General features: G+C 48.7%; 1 protein-coding gene across 1 annotated transcript; it reads left to right on the forward strand.

Moving 5' to 3' along the window:
- The first annotated feature begins 1,730 nt into the window (after nucleotides 1–1,730).
- Nucleotides 1,731–13,937, forward strand: SPATA16 (spermatogenesis associated 16). Its single transcript, XM_068998239.1, is given in 12 exon segments — nucleotides 1,731–1,870; nucleotides 2,046–2,127; nucleotides 3,742–4,128; nucleotides 5,190–5,335; nucleotides 6,036–6,125; nucleotides 6,534–6,618; nucleotides 6,785–6,932; nucleotides 7,292–7,432; nucleotides 7,666–7,775; nucleotides 10,536–10,700; nucleotides 11,981–12,058; nucleotides 13,731–13,937. Coding segments are annotated over 12 exon segments (1,758 nt in total). The 5' UTR covers nucleotides 1,731–1,751.
- Nucleotides 13,938–19,100: the final 5,163 nt, after the last annotated feature.

The following is a 19,100-nucleotide window of genomic DNA, read 5'->3' on the forward strand; positions in this document are numbered from 1 at the left end:
AGGACTTATTTTAATTTTACTGTAGCCACTATTAATAAAGTGCAAGATTTGAGAGTCTTGAAAAATAAAAATAAATAAATAATAAAAGACTTCCACCATACCAAAAAGACAAACCTCATTTTTTTTTACTGTCATTAGGCTGCTGAAAAAAGCAATCAAATTATCCTGTAAGTTCAGAGGCACTAAAGAAATCTGACTTGAATTTCTGCACCAAACCACAGGAGGGCTTGTCCAGTTGGACATTCAGATTAGGAACAAACAAACAAACAAATTCATATTTTTTAAGATATTTTTCATGGTCAACCTCAATTTTTTTTAAGGCAGATTGAACCAAAGACCTATTATATTCTTGCTGGGAAGAAAGATGCTTTGAGTTATTTAAGCTTTGAGGTGCATTTAAAAATGACTTTAATGAAAGTCAGATACTCCCAGGCTTGAAAGTAAGGCACAAGTAAAACTGGTCACTTGCCTGCAATACTTGCAGGAAGAACACATTGAAATGCCCTTTCACAGGAAAATCTAAAAAAATCTTAAATCTAATTATGGACAACACCAGGCGGAGACAAGATGAGAGCTGTTACAAATTCTGAGTTTGGTTTTCAAAGTGATTGACACCAAAGCCTGTGTTTAACTTCAGCAGAGTTGTGTTCAGCAGCTCTGAAAACCAGAGACATGCTGTCTGAAATGACAGAGACACGTTTGGACCTGGGTCACATCCCTTTCAGCCACCAATTGCACAGTGACAGCTGCTCCCCCACAGGAAAATGGTCCTTGGGATCATTTTAAACACAAGCACAAGCCCAGCGCAGTGTCAGCCCCTGCCCAGCTGCCGGTGAAGCCCAGGAGGGGAAGGAGGGATTGATTTGGGAGCTCCTGACTGCCCTCAGTGGACCTGGGCCCGGAGCCATTCCCACCTTCCCGAGCAGCAGCTGCGGGGCAGGAGCGGTGCCCGATGTGCCCCATCGTGTTTGGGGTGGCCAGGCCGTGGGGCCCCGGGCGCTGGGGAAGGGCTGGCGGGGGCAGGGAGCAGTTGGGCTGGGGCAGGGAGCAGTTGGGCTGGGGCAGGGACTCTCAACTGCCCTGGATGTGGAACTGGAGCCCAGCAACTGCCAGAACGGCTGATGGAGCCCCAGCAGGTGGGTGGGGAAGGGGCAGCTCTCCCTGTGCCAGGCTCAGAGGGGCTCTGGGTGGGCCTGGGCTGTCCCACGGGGACCAGTTCCCTTTGGGAACAACAGGGCATTCCCGGGGGGCTGTTCCAGAGCTGGTGGCAGCTTTGGTGCTGGCCTGGGGACAGGCCTGGCAGGGAACGGGGACTCCTGGCCATGCCAGGGCACACCCACATCTCCTCCTCCCATCACCACGGCCACTAACGAGGGAGCAGCTTTTCACTGCATTCCCAGAACGCCAGTTTACAGCCAGCCTCAGCACCTCCCAGAGGCTGCAGTGGGTTTCTCCCAGTCCCCTCCCAGATGATTCCTTGCGGCCCAGAGGAGCCCACAGGAAGGATGAGAGGGTGCTCAGGGGGCTGGAGCACTTCTGCTATGGGAAAGGCTGGGACAGCTGGGACCAGTCTGCCTGAAGAAGGCTTGGGAGAGACCTTAGAGCTCCTTCCAGCACCTGAAGGGACTCAGGAAGAGCCGGGGAGGGACTTTGCAAGGACCTGCAGGGACAGCACAAGGAGGAATGGCTTCCAGCTGACAAAGGGCAGGGTTTGATTGGATATTGAGAAGAAATTCCTCCCTGGAGGAGGAATGGCGAGGAGGGTGGAGAGGCCCTGGTACAGGTTGCCCACAGCAATCAGAGGTTGCCCTGGAAATATTCAAGGTCAGGTTGGATGGGGCTCTGAACAACTTCCCTTCTAATCAGGTAAGACACTTCCTGCAGGTTGGTTGTTCCATTTTCAAACTCTGGGGCTGAAAGGATCCCTAAGGAGGGGAGGAAGAGCTGAGCTGGAATTTCTAGCTGAGGAAGGCTGGGAAAACATTTAGGACCAACTGCCTCAGGGACAGCCATGCAAACCTGAGTGTGCTCATCCCTGTGTTCTTCCAGGTGGTCCAGGAGCTTGGACTGAGCCAGCAGTTCCCTTCTCACATGTCTCGTCAACAAGGATCTTCCTCAGCCTCTGAGGTGAGTACAACTCTGCTGAGCTGACTCAGGACCGTTTTGAAATGGGACTTAAGGGAAAGGAACTGCAGGAACCCTGAAGGGGGAAGCTGCTCAGCCATGACTCTCCTGTCCCTGAGTGGGGTTCATTTCTCTGTGCCTGACTTCTGGATCCCCACTGTACCTCAGAGGAGACTTCTTTCCTCTGCTTGGTCAGTTTAACAACATCTTTGACAGTGAACATGTACAACTCTAACAGGAATCTGATCTCAGATGGCACTGTTTAATTCTGCTGTGGTCACAGTAATCCATGTCCTAAGCATATGCAATGTGCTCAGTGTAGAAATAGATTTCATATGTTTAAGTAGATTTTGAAATTGGTTCTCCATCAGTGAACACCCATTCTTGTTGGGATGAGAAGAGGCATCTCAGGTGGTACTTTGGAATAGGTGAAAAGGTTAAGATCACTGTACTTGTGAAAGCGTTATGAAAGCATAAGATACAGTGTTAAAAGTTAGCAAATGTTAGCCATAAGCTTAAGACACGGAACGTAACTTGGCAAGACAAAACTTGCAAGAATGAAGGACAAAGCTTGCTAAAACCAGTGAAGAAACTGCTGAAACAGCTGAGACTGTGCACGCCTAGAGGAGAAAGGTGAAAAGTGCACAGGAGAAGACACACGGCCTTCATCAAGACACCCCGAGGAAGACTTGAAGCCTTCCTCAGCACAACCACCAGGGAGCCCTGCGCTCTGCGTGTGCTAATGATAATAATGAGTTCCAAAAAATAGCTTGCATAACCACACCTTTTCTAAAGAAAATAATGAATATACATAAAATGTAACCATATATTGTAATCTGCTGTGTGCCTGGGGTGGGTGTGTGCTAGGAGGAGCGATCCCTGCACACCCGGCACCGAATAAAGCAAATGCCTGCTCTTGGACTCCGTCTCACAAGTGTCCCTAGGCTTGGTGTGGAGTGATTCATAGGACAGAATACCTGCCCTCCTTTTAGCAGGATAATGCAGAGAAGGAACATTAGATCTCCACTCAGGACTATGAAAAGACATTTTTTTCCCAGATACTTGCATTTTATTTCATTCTGGTTTTTTTCTTCATTCAATTTAATGTAATAATATGTTCCAAATCTATTTATCCCAATGCATCCAGTAAAGTTAAAAGAATGAAAGGCAACTAATTTTAACATATTGCCCCTTCATGTCACCCTATTTGGTGCTAAAATCCATGGTAAAGCATTTTCAGAAATCACTTCTGGAAACAAAACAAAGCTTTCTTGGGACATTTTGCCAAGTCAAGTTGTGACAAGCACAAAGGGGAATGGCTTTAAGCTGAAAGAGATTTAGATTGGATATTAGGAAGAAACTCTTGGCTGTGAGGGTGCTGAGGCCCTGGCACAGGTTGCCCAGAGAAGCAGTGGCTGCCCCGTTCCTGTAAGTGTCCAAGGCCAGGCTGGACGGGGCTTGGAGTGACCTGGGATAGTGGAAGGTGACCCTGCCCATGGCAGGGAGTTGGAATGAGATGATCCTTGAGGTCCCTTCCAACCCAGATCATGCTGGGGTTCTCTGAAATGACTTTAAATCCCACGATTCTCCTCTCACCTCCTGCTTCTTCTCTTGCAGGAGGCAGAAAAGCACAAAGAACGACCGCAGAGTGGCGCAGATAACGCAGAAAGCCATGGAAATCTGTCCGGGACAAACGCAGAAACGCCAGCAGAGAGCGGCACAGTGACATTCCCGGGCGCTCCGCTTCACATTCCTCTCTCCAGGCTCCGGGAAATAGAAGCGGAGCTGATCTGCGCTGATGAGGCGGACCCCGAGTGGGAGCCCGGCGAGCTGCTGGTGCCTGCAGTGCCAGCAGCAGCGGGCCAGCCTCCTGCCCCAGCCGGGGGGGACAGCGTGTGGCCCCGCGCTGCCGCTGGGCTCCAGGCCGCCCTGCGGGGCGGCAGCGCTCGGTACCGGCAGCGCGATTTCGCAGCAGCCGCGGCCAACTTCTCCACGGCACGGGAGGTACGGGGCTAAAGGGCTGTGACCCCCCAGTAAAGCCACGGCGGGGCTGTCCCGGCACTCCCTGGGGGCAGGGATAGCAAAGGGAACCAGGAGCACCAACCTGGAATGCCCAGGGTTGAAGAGAAATCCTGAGATGCAATTTCACCTGAAATGGGAAAATTGGGAGTTATAAATAAACCGCAGAAGGGGGGAGGTGTTGGACTGAACCAAAGAATCTCAGGTAATTTTGTATTTTTCTCCAAGTTCTTAACTGTATTAATGTGTGGAGGAAATTGAAGTCCCATAGCATGAACAAAATGCTCCTCTTTTTAATCCCAGCGTTGTTTAATCAGCAACAAATGCCCTCTCAATACTTGGGAGTTTTCACTCTGCCCTAGCTAATGCTTTCTCTCCACTCTGACTCCAATCTCTTCAGCCAGGCACTTCAAACCCTGAGAAAGGGACCGACTGCACTTCTTTTAGCACTGTTCTGCCAAACTTCATTCAAAAGCATTTGTCAAATATTAGGGGCTTTTCAGTTCACAAGCAAATATCCTATCCCCAAATATCCTATTCCTAACTGTTTTTTTCTACAATACTGAAGTAATTTTTTTAAAGTGATAAGTATTACAGCAGCTAGTGAGTAAAATGATAAAGTATCATCATTTTTAAGTGCTTTTTTGCCCCCGATATTCTGAAATGAGCTGTGGTAGGGACAGCACCACGGGTCACTTAAGAGGAAAGGAGGGCTTGTCTCCTCCTAAGAGGAAAGGCTGGTGAATGGACGTACCAGGAAAAGGGATGAAGAAATGAATCCCTGGGATTGTGGACAGAGTGACTGGGACATCACAGAATTGTAGGGCTGGGGCTTCTCAGCAGTCTCTTAATCCAGCTTTCCCCAGAAGCAAAAAACAAAACATCCCTGAAAGACCTTTCTGTCCTGATTTTTGTAATGCTGACTTTAGTTAAAGCCACAGTCTATTAGACTTCAGTTTTCTCCACTGATCAGTCACAAAAAGTATTTCCACCTAGCAAATGGTGTATTCTAATATTTGGAAATCATGGTTTTGTTTCATGTGCAGCTTTGCAGTAAAGGCTTTGCTACAGAGGACCCCTTGAAGTCCTCTCCAGATGTTATTTCCAGGCTTGCCAGTTGGATTGAGTCAAAGCTCGTCATCTGCTACTTAAAACTGGGGCAGCCTGACCTTGCTCTGCATCATTCACACAGGTAAGAGAAAATATGGATTAGATTCACTGCTAAGACTGAAATCCAACATGAAACAAAGACTAGGAATAACTGTAGTGCAGGAAGAACCAGTCTAATGGTGAGAAAAGAAGGATCAGGAAAACACACCTTACATGTGGCACTGGTGTTTAGATTGGACTAATCGCATCTGTTGAAGTGACGGGTCTAATACACAGGCCAAGGTTCACCCACATTGCACCTATGCCTTGTACAAAGAGTATTTCAAAATAACTCAGGTTCACCTCCTGAAACATTCCAGACACACAATGTTTCCAGGGAGATGGGCCAGACACCTGCTGCTCCTGCCTGGGGAGCTGGGGGTTAACAAGAACTTGTGCTGTAGCAGTTTTACTTATGCTACCTACACGCCAAAGGCAAGAGAGAATATTACCCCTGAAACATTTCTTCTAGAATACACAAACCCCTAATGAAATTGCATTTAGGATAAAACCACAATGAAATTAACCTTTAAGTAATATTTTTAGTAATATTTTCTTCATCGATCACAGCTGGAGAGAGAGGGAGAGGGAGACAGAGAGTTCACCTGACACTGGAGATGTAGCATTGAGTTGTAGAGCAGAAGTGCATATAGTGTCTGCCTCAGTCACCATTTGATTCTTAGAAGCTTTAATGACGTAAGAAACCTCAGTCTAAGCTTGTCCATTCCTCTTCTGTCTCCAAGGAGCATCATTCAGAACCCCTCTCACTTCCGCAGTCACCTGCGCCAAGCCGTTTGCTTTCGGTGCCTGCACAGATACTCGGAGGCTGCAAGGTACTTCTGCTGCTTGGGCTTCCACAGGGCTCCTCTGCATCCCTTCCCTTGCAGCTCTCGGCAGTGACACGTCCTCCAAGAGCCAGGCTTTTCCAAAATCCATAGGAGCTTTGCACTGGCTTTGTGTATGTGATCTCAGGGGCAGCAGAGCTCCAGTCTTCCCAGTTCATGCTAATGTGAATAATCCCACTTGCGGCCCTAAATGACATCCAGGGCTATTTGCTGGCAAGAGTTTAGCGAGCTAAAAATGTGTTTGCTGGTACTTTTCTAAAAGCTGGACAAGGACTTGGAGTTCTGTGTAACCTTTGGTATAAACCTCACATGACACTCTGTGAACAGGACCTCCTTTCAGTCTGGCCACAGATCCCCTTCTCTGCCTGCACACACTTCTGCTGCTTTTGTCCTCAGGAGCGCCATGGTCGCGCAGTATCTGTACGTCTTGGCTGAAGGTGCTGAGCTGGAGACCAGTGACCTCATCCAGCTGTACTGGCAGGTAACAACTGACAGCCTGGCGAGGAATCACAGGATATGCCAAGCTGGGAGGGATCCCCAAGGACCACTGAGACCAACTCCTGGCTCATGGAGTCTTCATCCAAACGACCTGGTTGTTTTGTTTGGGTTTTTTAAACTAAATGTATCATTTCTTTGCCCTTTTTTAGGCTCTGACTCAAGAAGCCCTTAGTGGAGAAGTCTCTTTTTCTGTTCTGTACACACCTTTTAAGAAAGAGAACAAGACTGACAAAATAAAGGAGGCCAACAAAAGCTTTGCTGAGAAGCACCCTGATTACGTGCAGCACGTATTTACAGGTAACATCAGTTTTCAGCTGCCCTTAAGCACTGTGGACTGTGTTTGTGTGGCTGAATTCAAAAGAGTTGGAGACAGTTGGAGAGTTTGAGCTGCTTGGGCTCCAGACACTGTGGGGTATTGGGCAGAATATGCTTTATCTCAAGCATCAGAAAAATTAAAGCAGTTGATGCAAAAGGCTGCAGAGCCCTAAGATTCAAAGCCCAGTGAGAGCTGGATGTGTTGGTTTTGTCATCTGTGTTTTGCAAGGTTTCTGGAGACCATTTCACTCTGACTTCCCTTATTTTTCTCCAAAAAAGTAACTTCTCTTACAGCTGAAAAGAAATATGACAGTGGAAATTATTTTCCTTTCCCTATGCAGATCCTCATGGAATTCACCTGTTGCCAGAGAGGGCTGAATCTCAACCTGACCAGCAGTACTTACTGACTCTGGGCTTCAGAAACAAAGAGATTGGAAAAACCGTGGAAACGTCTGTAACTCGAAAACTGCCAGTCTTTCCAGGTATGCCAACTTGCTTAGGAACTGGCCTGGCTCAGGGGTGACCCCCACAATCCTTACTAAATGAGAGGGTGAGGGGTGTCTCAGGACCTGTTTCTCCATGCCAGCCACCTTGATGGCCCAGCTCTTCCCATCCCCTCCACTCCTCCTCCAGTTCACCCAACATCCTGCCAGATCCCCTAAAGAAAAGGGAGATGAGTAAACAGCCTCTGTGGTTCTGTAATTTCGCTTCATAGGCCGGAAAAGAGCTTTCAGTCCCAGCATGGAGGAAGAAGAAACATTTTGGCAGAACACTGGGAAAAAGATCATGGCAGCCATGGCTTTTATAGGAAGCACTAAAATAAAGGTGAGTATCCCATTCCCTTTCTGGTATGTGGTGTGTGGGAAGGACGTGTGCTGTTGGGGGGTAATTCCTGCTGCACATGCTCCTCCACTGTCCACAAATGCTCCGTGAATTGTATTAGGAACAGAGCTCCAGTGGGTTTAGACACTTCTGAAAAGGAGTCCTAATGACTTAACAGTGACCACTTGAGAATCCCTCCACTTGGCAATTTTTGGCAATCTTTATGGCCTATGATATTATATCCCTACTTCACATAACCACCAACACAGATACTCACTCTGTTTCATACCCATAGTGGACTGAGCCTCCCACCCAGAGCTCCATCAAGAGTTAATCATTGCTACTTGAAACACTTCTAGTGATTGAGATCTGGATCCCTGTGGAATGAAGGATGTGAAATAATCCTCCCATCTGTTACAACCATAAGCCAGGTGATGGTAGTTACCTCTGCTCCATCCTTTCTGCCATAATGGACACAGCTTTTCGCACCCTGGCTGCCAATTAGCACAAAGGTCAACAATCAAATTTGCACATAGACGAGACTGTTTTCATGCAATTCTTAAATTATTCTCCTGAAAAAAGAAACGTGAGCTAGAGATCTGGGGAAGCTCTGACTTCTTTCCTTCTAGAGGGCAGTTGCTGGAGCAGCAGTAAGCACCAGAACTCACGCACTCAGCACAGGGAAAGGTGTGCAGGGCTTGGCCAAAAGCATCCACACGGGGGTGAGGGGAGTGGATGGAGGGCAGATGTCCCTGAGGAAACACAGCTGCTTCTTTCCAGTGCTTTCCTGAAGCCCTTTGCTCTTGGCTCTGGATGACCAAAAGCCCCAGTTCCCAATGTGCAGAGTAATGCAAGTGGCAGCTTTGGGAAAGGGGAGGGATCTGTTCCTGCTGGGGGCATTCCCTTCGATGCACTTTGAGAAGTTACAACTACAAACAGAGTGTGGGTTGGATACTGGATACACAATAAAATCCTGGTTTTTCTAAGACCCCCAGAAAAACTGCAATTTAAATTTTTTTTTGACCCCCCACTTCTCTCTTTGCTTTTGGAGGTGAGATTTCTCTATTGCAACTACTGCAGTCTCAAAAGAGTAACAGGAAGAGAAAAAACTTTGAAATCAGGCAGGTTTTGCACTCCTCATGACTCCCCTCTTCTGTAAATTAATTTGGAGGAACAGGAACACACAGTTCAAGCGGAGATAAGCAGTGAGGTCTGGTTTCCAGGGCACAGGGAAAAGAAATTCATCCTGTCAGAGATGAGAACAGAGTGCTGCCTTAGGACTGCCCAAGCCAGTCCCCACTGTGGGCATTTACACTGCTGCCACACCCCAGTATTTTCTATGAGCTTTACACCTTTACATTTAAATATTCTTGCTGAAACACAAGTGCAATCCCAGAAAAGCCAGGGTAAAACCCCAGCACCACTGAAGGCAGCAGCCAACTGACTTTTTTTTCAAGGAGGCTGGCACAGCAGCCCCGTGGTTTAGGCAAGGGCTACCCTGGTGCCACCTCCACAGCAGGAAGGACAGGGAACTGGGCTGAAACGTGGGCCTATGGGTTCATAACCAGTCCCAGGGATCAGTGTGGGACCTGCCATGGAGAGGAGGAAAGCCCCAGGAAAGAAGAGAGAGTCACTGAGTTGGAACAAACAGCTGCCAGGTCCACATCCATCATCAGGGGAAACATATTCCCTTTCCCTTCAGTTTACAGAGCGTTCAGTGATCCCACCAAGACCGAACCTCTGACTCAAGGAGCAGATGGCAGTGCCAGTTCTACCTGGGAGGAGAGATGGGCACAAAGCCAGAGATGCTCTGCTGCTGGGGACTCATCCCTCTGTATGGCACTGACAGAGATTGGGCCACTTTTGTTTTCTTTAATGTATTCCACAATTGTCTTCAAGCTACAAACATGATGCTGTCTTATTTCCATCACACATAAGCTAAATTAAAAATGGTCGAACTTCAGCTACAGACTCAAGCATTACAACTTACTTGGAGAGGAAAAAATAATATATTTGGGATTTAACAGAACAAACATTTCTTTCTGCTGCCCTCTTCCTCATTTGCGGATGCAAACGTGCAATCCAACTTCTTGTTCTGCTCAGGTTGGTTTTGACCAAACCATCTCAGTGCTAAAGTCAAGCTCATTAAACCATGGGAACAGTTAAGAAAAGTTAATTCTGCCCCCTCGGTTTTGCAGCCACACAGCCTGGAGTTCACTACGTCATTTATCCACACACCGCTCTGGCTAAGATGTGAAGGGAAAGCCTGAACATGCTTCAAGCCTGACATGTTCCTGGCTGCCTGGAGGTCAGAGACCACCTCTGTAGGTTTTAGTTCCTCCAGGGTCTGTCTTTGAAACCACAGATTGGCCTGTCTGTGCCCAAACCATGAGCTGACACCCTTCCTGAGACTGGAAAAGCCATCCAGGAAAGTCAGGTGATGTTCAATGGAGGGGGTGATGGAAAAGCCCTTTCCAAAGGAGAAAACTGCATTCGTGTTTGTCATCTGCTGTCTCCCCTTCCCGTGTATCATGATGACATCTTTATTTTCCTAGTCCTACTAGAGAGGTTATAGCAAGAAAGTCTTTTTGTTCCCTCTCTAAAGCCTGTCCCAGCAGCGTGGCCTGAAAGGTGCTGGATGGCACACTGCTGAGAGCAGGACCAGCACAAACACAGATGAGAAGCCTTGAGGCACAGGAGTCCAAGGATCAGGGTGCTCCCTGTGCCTCTCCTCTCACCTCCTCTCTTTTCCTGGGCAAACAGGATGAGCGTGGCCCATGTGCACGGGCCATCGAGCAGTTCCACCACGCCAGCCTGCTCAGCCGCCTGCAGAGAGGGGAGGAACAGGCCCAGGTGATGACCCAGGCAATGGCTGAGCTGGCGACTGCTCCCTACCTGCAGAGAGTCTCTCAGGAGGATAACAAGCTGGTAAGTTTTGATTTCCAACACTTGTTTTGGCCTCTGCAAGCTGGGAGACAGAGCAGGAAGGGCCAGGGCAGAGTTCTGTATTTCCACCCTGTGCTCTGGAAGTTGTTTGTCCAATGTGGGGACCTGAAAGAGTTCTCAAATCCTCCTTCAGTGCTTTGACAGAGGAGGTGCTGATCACCTGCAAGGGTGGTTGATAGAGCCACCAGGATTCACCTGTCAGTATCTATGGAAAATCCCTTCTCTGGCCCCGAAACCTCCCCAAATCAGTCTGGAAAAATGATTGCAGTGATTCAGATCATGCTGCCTTGACATCTCTGACCTCAGAAGGCACCTGCAGCAAAACAGCCTGAATCCGGGTAGAGCTGAGGAGAGGGGGAAAGGAGGGAAAATTGATTTTCTGTGCTGGGTCCATGCACTACATACTTCCTGTCTCAGAACAAACCTGTCTGCCTGCTCATGGTAACTTGTCAGACTTGCTGCAGAGGTGCCCCAAGACAGTGAAGAACCCATGAGAAACATGGACTGGGCGCTTGGCTGACCCAACCCAGCTCCAGCAAGGGTCAGCAGTGGGATGATGGCTGGAGCCAACGAGGCCAAAAGTGATGGTATCCAAGGGGGTTGGGGAAAAAAGAGGGGGGGGGAAACATCTCCTTCTTGCTCTGCATCAGTGGCAGATGGTGTCTCTCTTCCTCCCCCAAAGGGATGCCTTTGGGGAAGCCTTGTGCCTCCAACTGTGTTGCAGCACACCCAGGAATGTTGGTATTTACATAGTGCCAGTAGATCTTAATTCCTTGTCATGAGTCAAATGCTTGGGAAGAGACTCCAAAAACTTTTGTTTGGATTCACTTTAACTAACTCAACATTTTGGAAGAGAATTTTTTAGAGTGCAGCAATAGCACAGGTCTCAAGAACCAGCTTTCCCCAGTTTGTTCCTAAACACTGATGCTAAGGGCAGGACACCCTGGATCCAATCCTTGTCTCTCTGTCTCTGAATTAAGAGTATCTGAACCATTTTCCAGGAGTTGGGAAGGGTGCAGGGTGAGGCAATGCCAGGACTACCCTGGAAGGGGACTGTGGGGAGGCATTACTACAATATTTTAGATCCACAAGAACGCAGTGCAACGGCTGAAGCAAAGATGAGTTGGCTGTGCTCACTGTGTGAAAGATGAGTCACAAAATCATCAGAGTGCAAATGATTTTAATTAGGATATAATTTGTGTATTCAGCGAAATGATTTCTCTCTGAATTCCACACCAATTGTTTGTATCTCGGTGCCACAGCTGCAGTCACTGATGGCAGATGCTGCGGACATCCTCGCAGGAAGAACTGGAGAGCGTGTGTGGACTAAAATACAGAAGGTAACAGCCTGCAGCAAAGGGCAGGAGAGCAGATTGTTCCTTGGGCAGGAAATGTCTCTAACTCTGTTCAAAAGGCAGAAAAGAGAGGATGTGCCAGGTGAAACCTGATTCCGTCCCTTGACCTCTGTCCATGCTCAGGCTTGGGAGTCAGCGAGGGTCTGACTGCATCCCTGCTGTGCAAACACCATCCCAGCTGTTCAGCTGCACCAGGCACTGGTGTCAGTGCAGTGTCAGGCAATGATGTCAGCAACTGATGTGCCAGATTAGTTCTTATTTGGGGGGCTGGAGCCAACACCTATTCTATAAATATGAAAAGCACAGGCAGACCATGCCAAACCACAGTTCCAGGTAGGAACATCATTCCTCTGCTGATCCCTGGTGGCATCCCCAGCAGGGCAGACACTGCTGGATGGTCCTAAAGGAGCTGCTGTAAATTCTGCTGCTGTTCCAGTGTCCCCTTTGCCCCCACTCCACACCCCACCCATCACCTGGGACATGTTTTCCTTCCTCTTTCTGCCCTTTGTGCTCACCCAGACACCAACACTACCCCCAAAATAGAACAGGCAGAGGAATGTTGTGCAGACATTTTAATTTGGTCTCTGGCTGAAGAGTCCTGGGGGCTCAGTGGTTATGGTTAATAGCGCCAAGCCCTGCACTGGACCTTTCTACTACAGGATCAGTCTTCCCCAGACTTCCCATATGCTTTTGGCCAGTCCATGATTTCCTAGGCTTTTATTTCAACTTCTTCAAAATGAGGCTGGCACCAGGAATCCTCTCTGTGATCCTCTGCATGTTTTTATGCCAAGCACATCACAGCAAAGCCAATCCATGAGGTTCTTTGGAGAGCCCAAAGCTTCCTGTGCACCTGTGGCCATGGATCTCTTGGCAGCAAAGGAGCCACAGCCCAGGCACAAGTGCCCATCAAGCTTCACCAGCACCGCAGAAAACTCTTTTCCATGGCATCATGCACGGTGCTATCTGCAGCCCATCCCCTGAACAGGTCCCCTTTGCCAGCCCTGTGGGCATGAGGAGGAGGCAGAGCTTCTCTCCCAGACCCCTTGTGCCCTCAGCCCCCCCAGGGCAGCAGATGGAATTGTGCATAAACTTTCCTGCTTGCCTCTCTCAAAAACACATCCCCCTCACCAACCCAAACCATGGCCAGAGTGTGTGGCACAGCTCCAATCCAAGGCCAGGGCTGAGGAGCACTTTAGGGACAACTCAGGACACGGCTCAATACAAGAGGAAGCCATGCTTGGATTAATTCCCAGTCCATTCTTCTGTGCTGTGCCTGAAGAAGCCACACTGCACTGGATGCCTGTCAGCACGGCAGAGCAGGAGTTTGGTTTTTTTTTAAATTATTTCAGCTTAAAATGCAATGGGCAGATTGATTCTGTAGATTCTCCCATGATGCAGGGTTTGCATCTTGAGTGGAGCTCCGTGGGAAGGGAGTCTGTTCCACAGCAATGAAGTAACTGAATCCAAACAGAAATGGAGAAAACAAAAATAATGACAAAGTCAGGTACCACTGCTGCAGCCAGTTGCCCAAGAGGAGCCTTCATGTATTTCTGTTTCTAATGACTATTAGTTTTGAAATAAACTAACTGCAGAAGCTTTTAAAGATTTTATCGAGGTGAATGGAGTTGCTTGGGACACCACTTCCTTCTAATTGCAGGTGGCACTAATTGAAGAGTACCTGAGGGAAGGAGAAGAGCATTACTTAAGGACCCCACGCATGCAAATACCTGGAATGAGAAACAGGAACTGGACTCCAAGGGGACAGAGATATTTGAGACTGAAAAATACAAACATGTTCATTCCCAACCCACGAAGTTTGGTCACAGGGCCAAAAAAAAGACGCATAGCTTTTGCAAAAAGTTGATTTTGTAGGTATTTTGTAGCTATTGATATCAATTTGATAGATGTTAATCTTATTTTAAATTATATTAACTTGAAGTTGTATTAATTTAAATTATATTCAATTGTATTTAACTATATAAATTTAACTTGTATTAATTTAAATCAAAGTGGTATTAAGTAGTATTTACTTGCATTAACTTTAAGTTGTATTAAATTCAGATTGCATTCATTTGTATTTACTTTTATTAATTTTAAGTTGTATGAATTTAAACATATCGTATTAAACTGTATTTAACTGTATAAATTTAAGTTGTATTAGTTTAAATTTAAGTGGTATTAAATAGTATTTACTTGCATTAACTTTAAGTTGTATGAATTTAAATTCAGATTGCATTCATTTGTATTTACTTGTATTAAAATTATATGAATCTAAACTTGTATTTAACTGTATTTAGGTGCATAAATTTAAGTTATACTAATTTAAATGGTATCAAATAGTATTTACTTGCATTAACTTTAGTTGTATGAATTTAAATTGTACTAAATTATATTTAATTGCATAAAACTAAGTTGTATCAGTTTAAATTTAAATGACGTTAAATAGTATTTACTTGCATTAACTGTTATATGAAATAAGGTTTACATTGCATTAAATTGGATTTACTTGTATTAATTTTAACTTGTATGAATTTCAATTTAAATTGTATTTAATGTTGCAAACTTTTAAGCTGTATTTGTTTAAAATGTCAGCTGTATTAAATTGTACTTTATGGTATAAAATGTGAGTTGTAGGAACTTCAATTTAAACTTCATTCAGCTGTGATCAATTTTACTACACTGTATTTACTTTAACACTGTAAGCAACACCAGTCTTCTGCTCTGAGCGTATCCTGTGTCCAAGCTCTGTCACATCCTGCTGCCTTGACTGTGGCCCGAGCAGCTCTGGACTCGGGGGTCCCCCACGCTCAGCTGCGCGGAACGGAGCCGCCCTTGCCTTCCCTGCGGCCGCCGCGACGCTCCCAAGGGGAAAAGCGGCAGCCGGACCCTGGAGGCGGCGGAAGCTGCAAGGGCAGAAACACAACAGGAGGGGAACGGGAGAAAGCAAAACGGAGCCCAGCTGCTGGGCCGGGATTAAGGGTGGGAAGCTCTTTGTTCTCCTGCGTGCCCCGAGGGCGGTATTTTCCCCCACTGGATGGGAACTGGTTCCGAGCAGGGCACAAACCCTGCAGGGAGGAGCGGAGCTGCCCCTGCCTCCTGCAGAGCCCCTCTCGGGCTCAGCCCCACGTCTCGCCCTCCCACGGCAGCGCCTGTCCCGGGGGCACATCTGGCACCGCTGGAGCCGCCCGGGCACATCTGGCACTGCTGGGGCTGCCCGGGCACATCTGGCACCGCTGGGGCTGCCCGGGGGCACATCTGGCACCGCTGGGGCTGCCCGGGGACACATTTGGCACCGCTGGGGCTGCCCGGGGGCACATTTGGCACCGCTGGGGCTGCCCGGGGGCACATCTGGCACTGCTGGGGCTGCCCGGGCGCATCTGGCACCGCTGGGGCTGCCCGGGGGCACATCTGGCACCGCTGGGGCTGCCCGGGCGCATCTGGCACTGCTGGGGCTACCCGGGCACATCTGGCACCGCTGGGGCTGCCCGGGCGCATCTGGCACCGCTGGGGCCGCCCGGGCACATCTGGCACCGCTGGGGCTGCCCGGGGGCACATCTGGCACCGCTGGGGCCGCCCGGGCACATCTGGCACCGCTGGGGCTGCCCAGGCACGCAGGTTCCCAGAGCCGCCGGAGCTGTCAGCGGGAGCAGAGGACAGCCCTGCTTCTACCCAGAGACCACCAGAGCAGCTTGTTATAAATAAAGTATGTAATTCGTGCTGTTATATATAAAACTAGAATGTAATCAAACCACGTAGAGACAAAGTTCCAAAACGCCCCCACCGGCTTGGCTGAGAGAAAAACTTCACAACACCAAAAGAAGTTCTCTCACAATAAGTGAGGATTCGACCTAGGTGGGGTTGGATCTTATCACCGGGACATTTGCACTATGACGATTTGATCAACACCTTCTGGTATCTACATCTCATCTGATAAGGAATCGGACATTCCGGGAACTAAAAATAACTGTTCCAGGAACCAGAGATGGCCCATCCATCAGCAGAAATGACCCACTCATCACCCAGGATGGACGATTCATCAGACTCAGGAAAGGCTTTGTGCAGTCCAACTCCGGGAAAACTTCATGAATATGAGAAGAATAGAATTAATTCGGACTTCACCCAAAAACTGTATAAGAAGGGACCAGCCAAAGCAGCAGTCAGGAACTTGGGATGTCTGGTGCGATAGAGATCACATCTATGCGTGTTCACGCCGGGCTTGGAGCTGCTTTTCTCGATCGTGGCTTTTTAGACCGATATTTCGGTCGCATAATAAATGTCATTTCTTTATAAATTTTGATTGGGCAATTTTGTTTATCTCAAGCTGATGCTCCACCGGCGGCTCCAGCTCATGGGCGCGGTCCCTGCTGAGGCTGAGCTGCCTTTTGGCCACTGCCTTTGCTTTGCAAGGGAAGAACCTCACTCATCCTTACAGAAACCACATCAGGTCATGGCATTTTCTGATTCAAGGGGAATTTTAAAACAAAAAGACTGAAAGAAAGGGAAAATCCAGCCCCAGGCCGAAGACTGAATGAAAAGTCCAGGGCCTCAAAGGTATTGAGGCACTTAATTCCCATGATCTTTTATCACAGACAAGAGTCTCGATCCCACGGATTCTCAGCTGCCAGATACCATTTTGCCAGGCTCTTAGAAAAGAGTTTGGAAAACTAAGAAAGAACTGGCAAAACTCTTGGTGCTCCTTTGTTCATTGTTCAAGGAGTAAGTAGAAAGAAACCTTTTTGCGAAAATCTGAGCTCCTTAAACATGCAGGACAGAGAAAAGAAGAATTCTTGCTCTTTGGAAACTTATTTTGCCATGGAGTTGGTTTTATCAGGAGAGGTTTTGTGACACCCAGTGGCAATGATCATCTGTGATGGGCAGACCTGCACTTAATGCACAAAGACGCTCTCCACAGATCATAGAGTCACAACACAGCCTTTAGAAAACTTAAACAAATCCTCTTAATTGGAGGCAAGAAGCCTTACAGTGCTGCAATAGTTAATCCCTTCCAGTTACAGTGAACTCTGAGTTCCCAGAAGGTCATTTTTCCAGAACAAGCCCTAGAGAGCCACAGTGTGGAGCTGAGGTGCCTCTGCCTGTGGATCTCCCTGGATCCCCTTTGCAAGGAGGCTCCGTGAGCAGCACCAGCAGCCCCGAGGGCCCAGCTCCTTCCGCGGGTGTTTGTGCCCCAGAGACACGGCCCAGCCGGGCACCAGGGGCTGTCTGGGAGCTGCACTGCAACAAAAGCTTTTTACAGGCCCACAAAAATGTTTAAATCAACTCTTAATTCAAGTGTCTTGAAGGAATTCCCCTTCTACTGGACACCATCTCTAACACCATACAGCACATGGTGCTGTAAAGAGTTTCCCACTGGAGCTGTGAAAATGCTTCAGCCGCTCTCCCTCAGCCATTTCCCGCTGAGCCCAGCTCAGCCCATCCCCCCGAGCAGCCCCAGGCCTGAAAGGCCGCGGCCGGGTCGGGCTGTTCCCCTCGGGCCGCGCTGGGGACACGGCGCCGGCCCGGCCACACGGGCCCTCCTGTGCCGGAGCCCAGGGGCCACCGAGAGCTCCCCGGGCCGCCCGGGCCTCGGCACCGAGCACAGAGCTCTGCCCGGGAGGCTCCCGGCCAAAGGCGGCGGCGCTCGGCCGCGGCCCCGGCCCGTCCAGCCGAGGTCACCCCCGGCAAGGCCCCGAGGGCCCGCCCGGCCCCGCTCCGCGCCCCTGCCCGCCCGGCAGAGCCCTCGCAGCCTCCGAGGCACCCGCGCTCTTACCTCAGCCCGGCACTCCCCGGGAATACTCCTGGAAGCCGCCCGCCAAGCGCTGTGGCAGCATCGGGAATCGCTGCGGCTGACAGCGCCCCGAGGCCATCGCTGTGCCCAGCTCGGCTCCAGGGCAGCGCGGCCGCTCCTCCTGAAGAGCGGCCCTCCGGCTCCTGCGCCACCGCTCCAGCCTCGGGCAGCCGCTCCCGGTTCCCTCAGCCCGGCCGGGGCCGCCCTGCCCGTGCCGGGGCTGTGCCAGCGCTGCGGGCACCCACAGCACCTTCAAACCCCTTAGCACATCTTACATAAAACACCCCCCCCCACCCCAAAAAACCCCAACCCAACCAACCAGCCACCTGATGAGCGGAAAAGACTCCACTACCAGAATAAGTAGTAAAGTAGGTATGTTTATTTCAGCCCTGGAACGCACGGAGGATAACTCCTCCAAAGCCATGCGTGCAACAGCTGCATTCAGCTTGGTATTTATCGGGTTACAAGTTCCATATTCATTAAGTTTCCCAATACACCTAGACATTTTCATTATCTAGTCCCGCCCAGCCTCGCTTCGTATTATAATGAGCCCAAAAGTCATTTACATCCGCGTTACACTTGTGCAGTGTTGTCTGGTGGTTGTGGGCAGGGGTCTCCGAGATGAAATAAGAGTCTTCCTCAGATGAAGTAAGGAGTCTTCCGCATCCTGAACTTATCACCTTTCCTCCCTGCGCAAGCTCTTTATGCCCCTGGCCCAAACCCAAACTTCAAGGCTGGTTTGAGCTAGTTTTAGGTTAGAAACAGGATCTCTGGTCAGGATTCCTTCGCCTTATCAGTAGTCTCTTATCTTCTCTTCCTGCTTTGGTATGCACAGTAAGTGCTGAGCAAGCTATATGCATTGCTTCTAACAAATCAATTCTTAGTAAATCTTTTAACCTCTGCTTCCCCATCCCCCTGATTCAGTCCCCCCTTTTCTAAAGAGTTAGTAAATTCTTTTACTAATACATAGATTCTTTTCCTAATGATTTTTTTCGGTAGGCATCCCTTAATGCTTTTCCATGTGTGTTTGACAAAGTAGTTAGAACTGATAGCCTTTTTAGTACTCTATAGTTCCAAATAAGCAACGTGATAGACAGCATGAGGCAGGTGCTAACCAAGGTTAATAAGACAATTATGGGGTGACATAACGTATTTAGGATACCAGTTGTGGTAGGTGACCACCTGAAAAGTGAGTCCCACCAGTTATGGCTTGCGTCTTGTTTTACTCTTTGCAAGATTCTG

The sequence above is a fragment of the Aphelocoma coerulescens genome, chromosome 31, assembly GCF_041296385.1.
Source record: "Aphelocoma coerulescens isolate FSJ_1873_10779 chromosome 31, UR_Acoe_1.0, whole genome shotgun sequence".
Classification (NCBI taxonomy): Eukaryota; Metazoa; Chordata; class Aves; order Passeriformes; family Corvidae; genus Aphelocoma; species Aphelocoma coerulescens.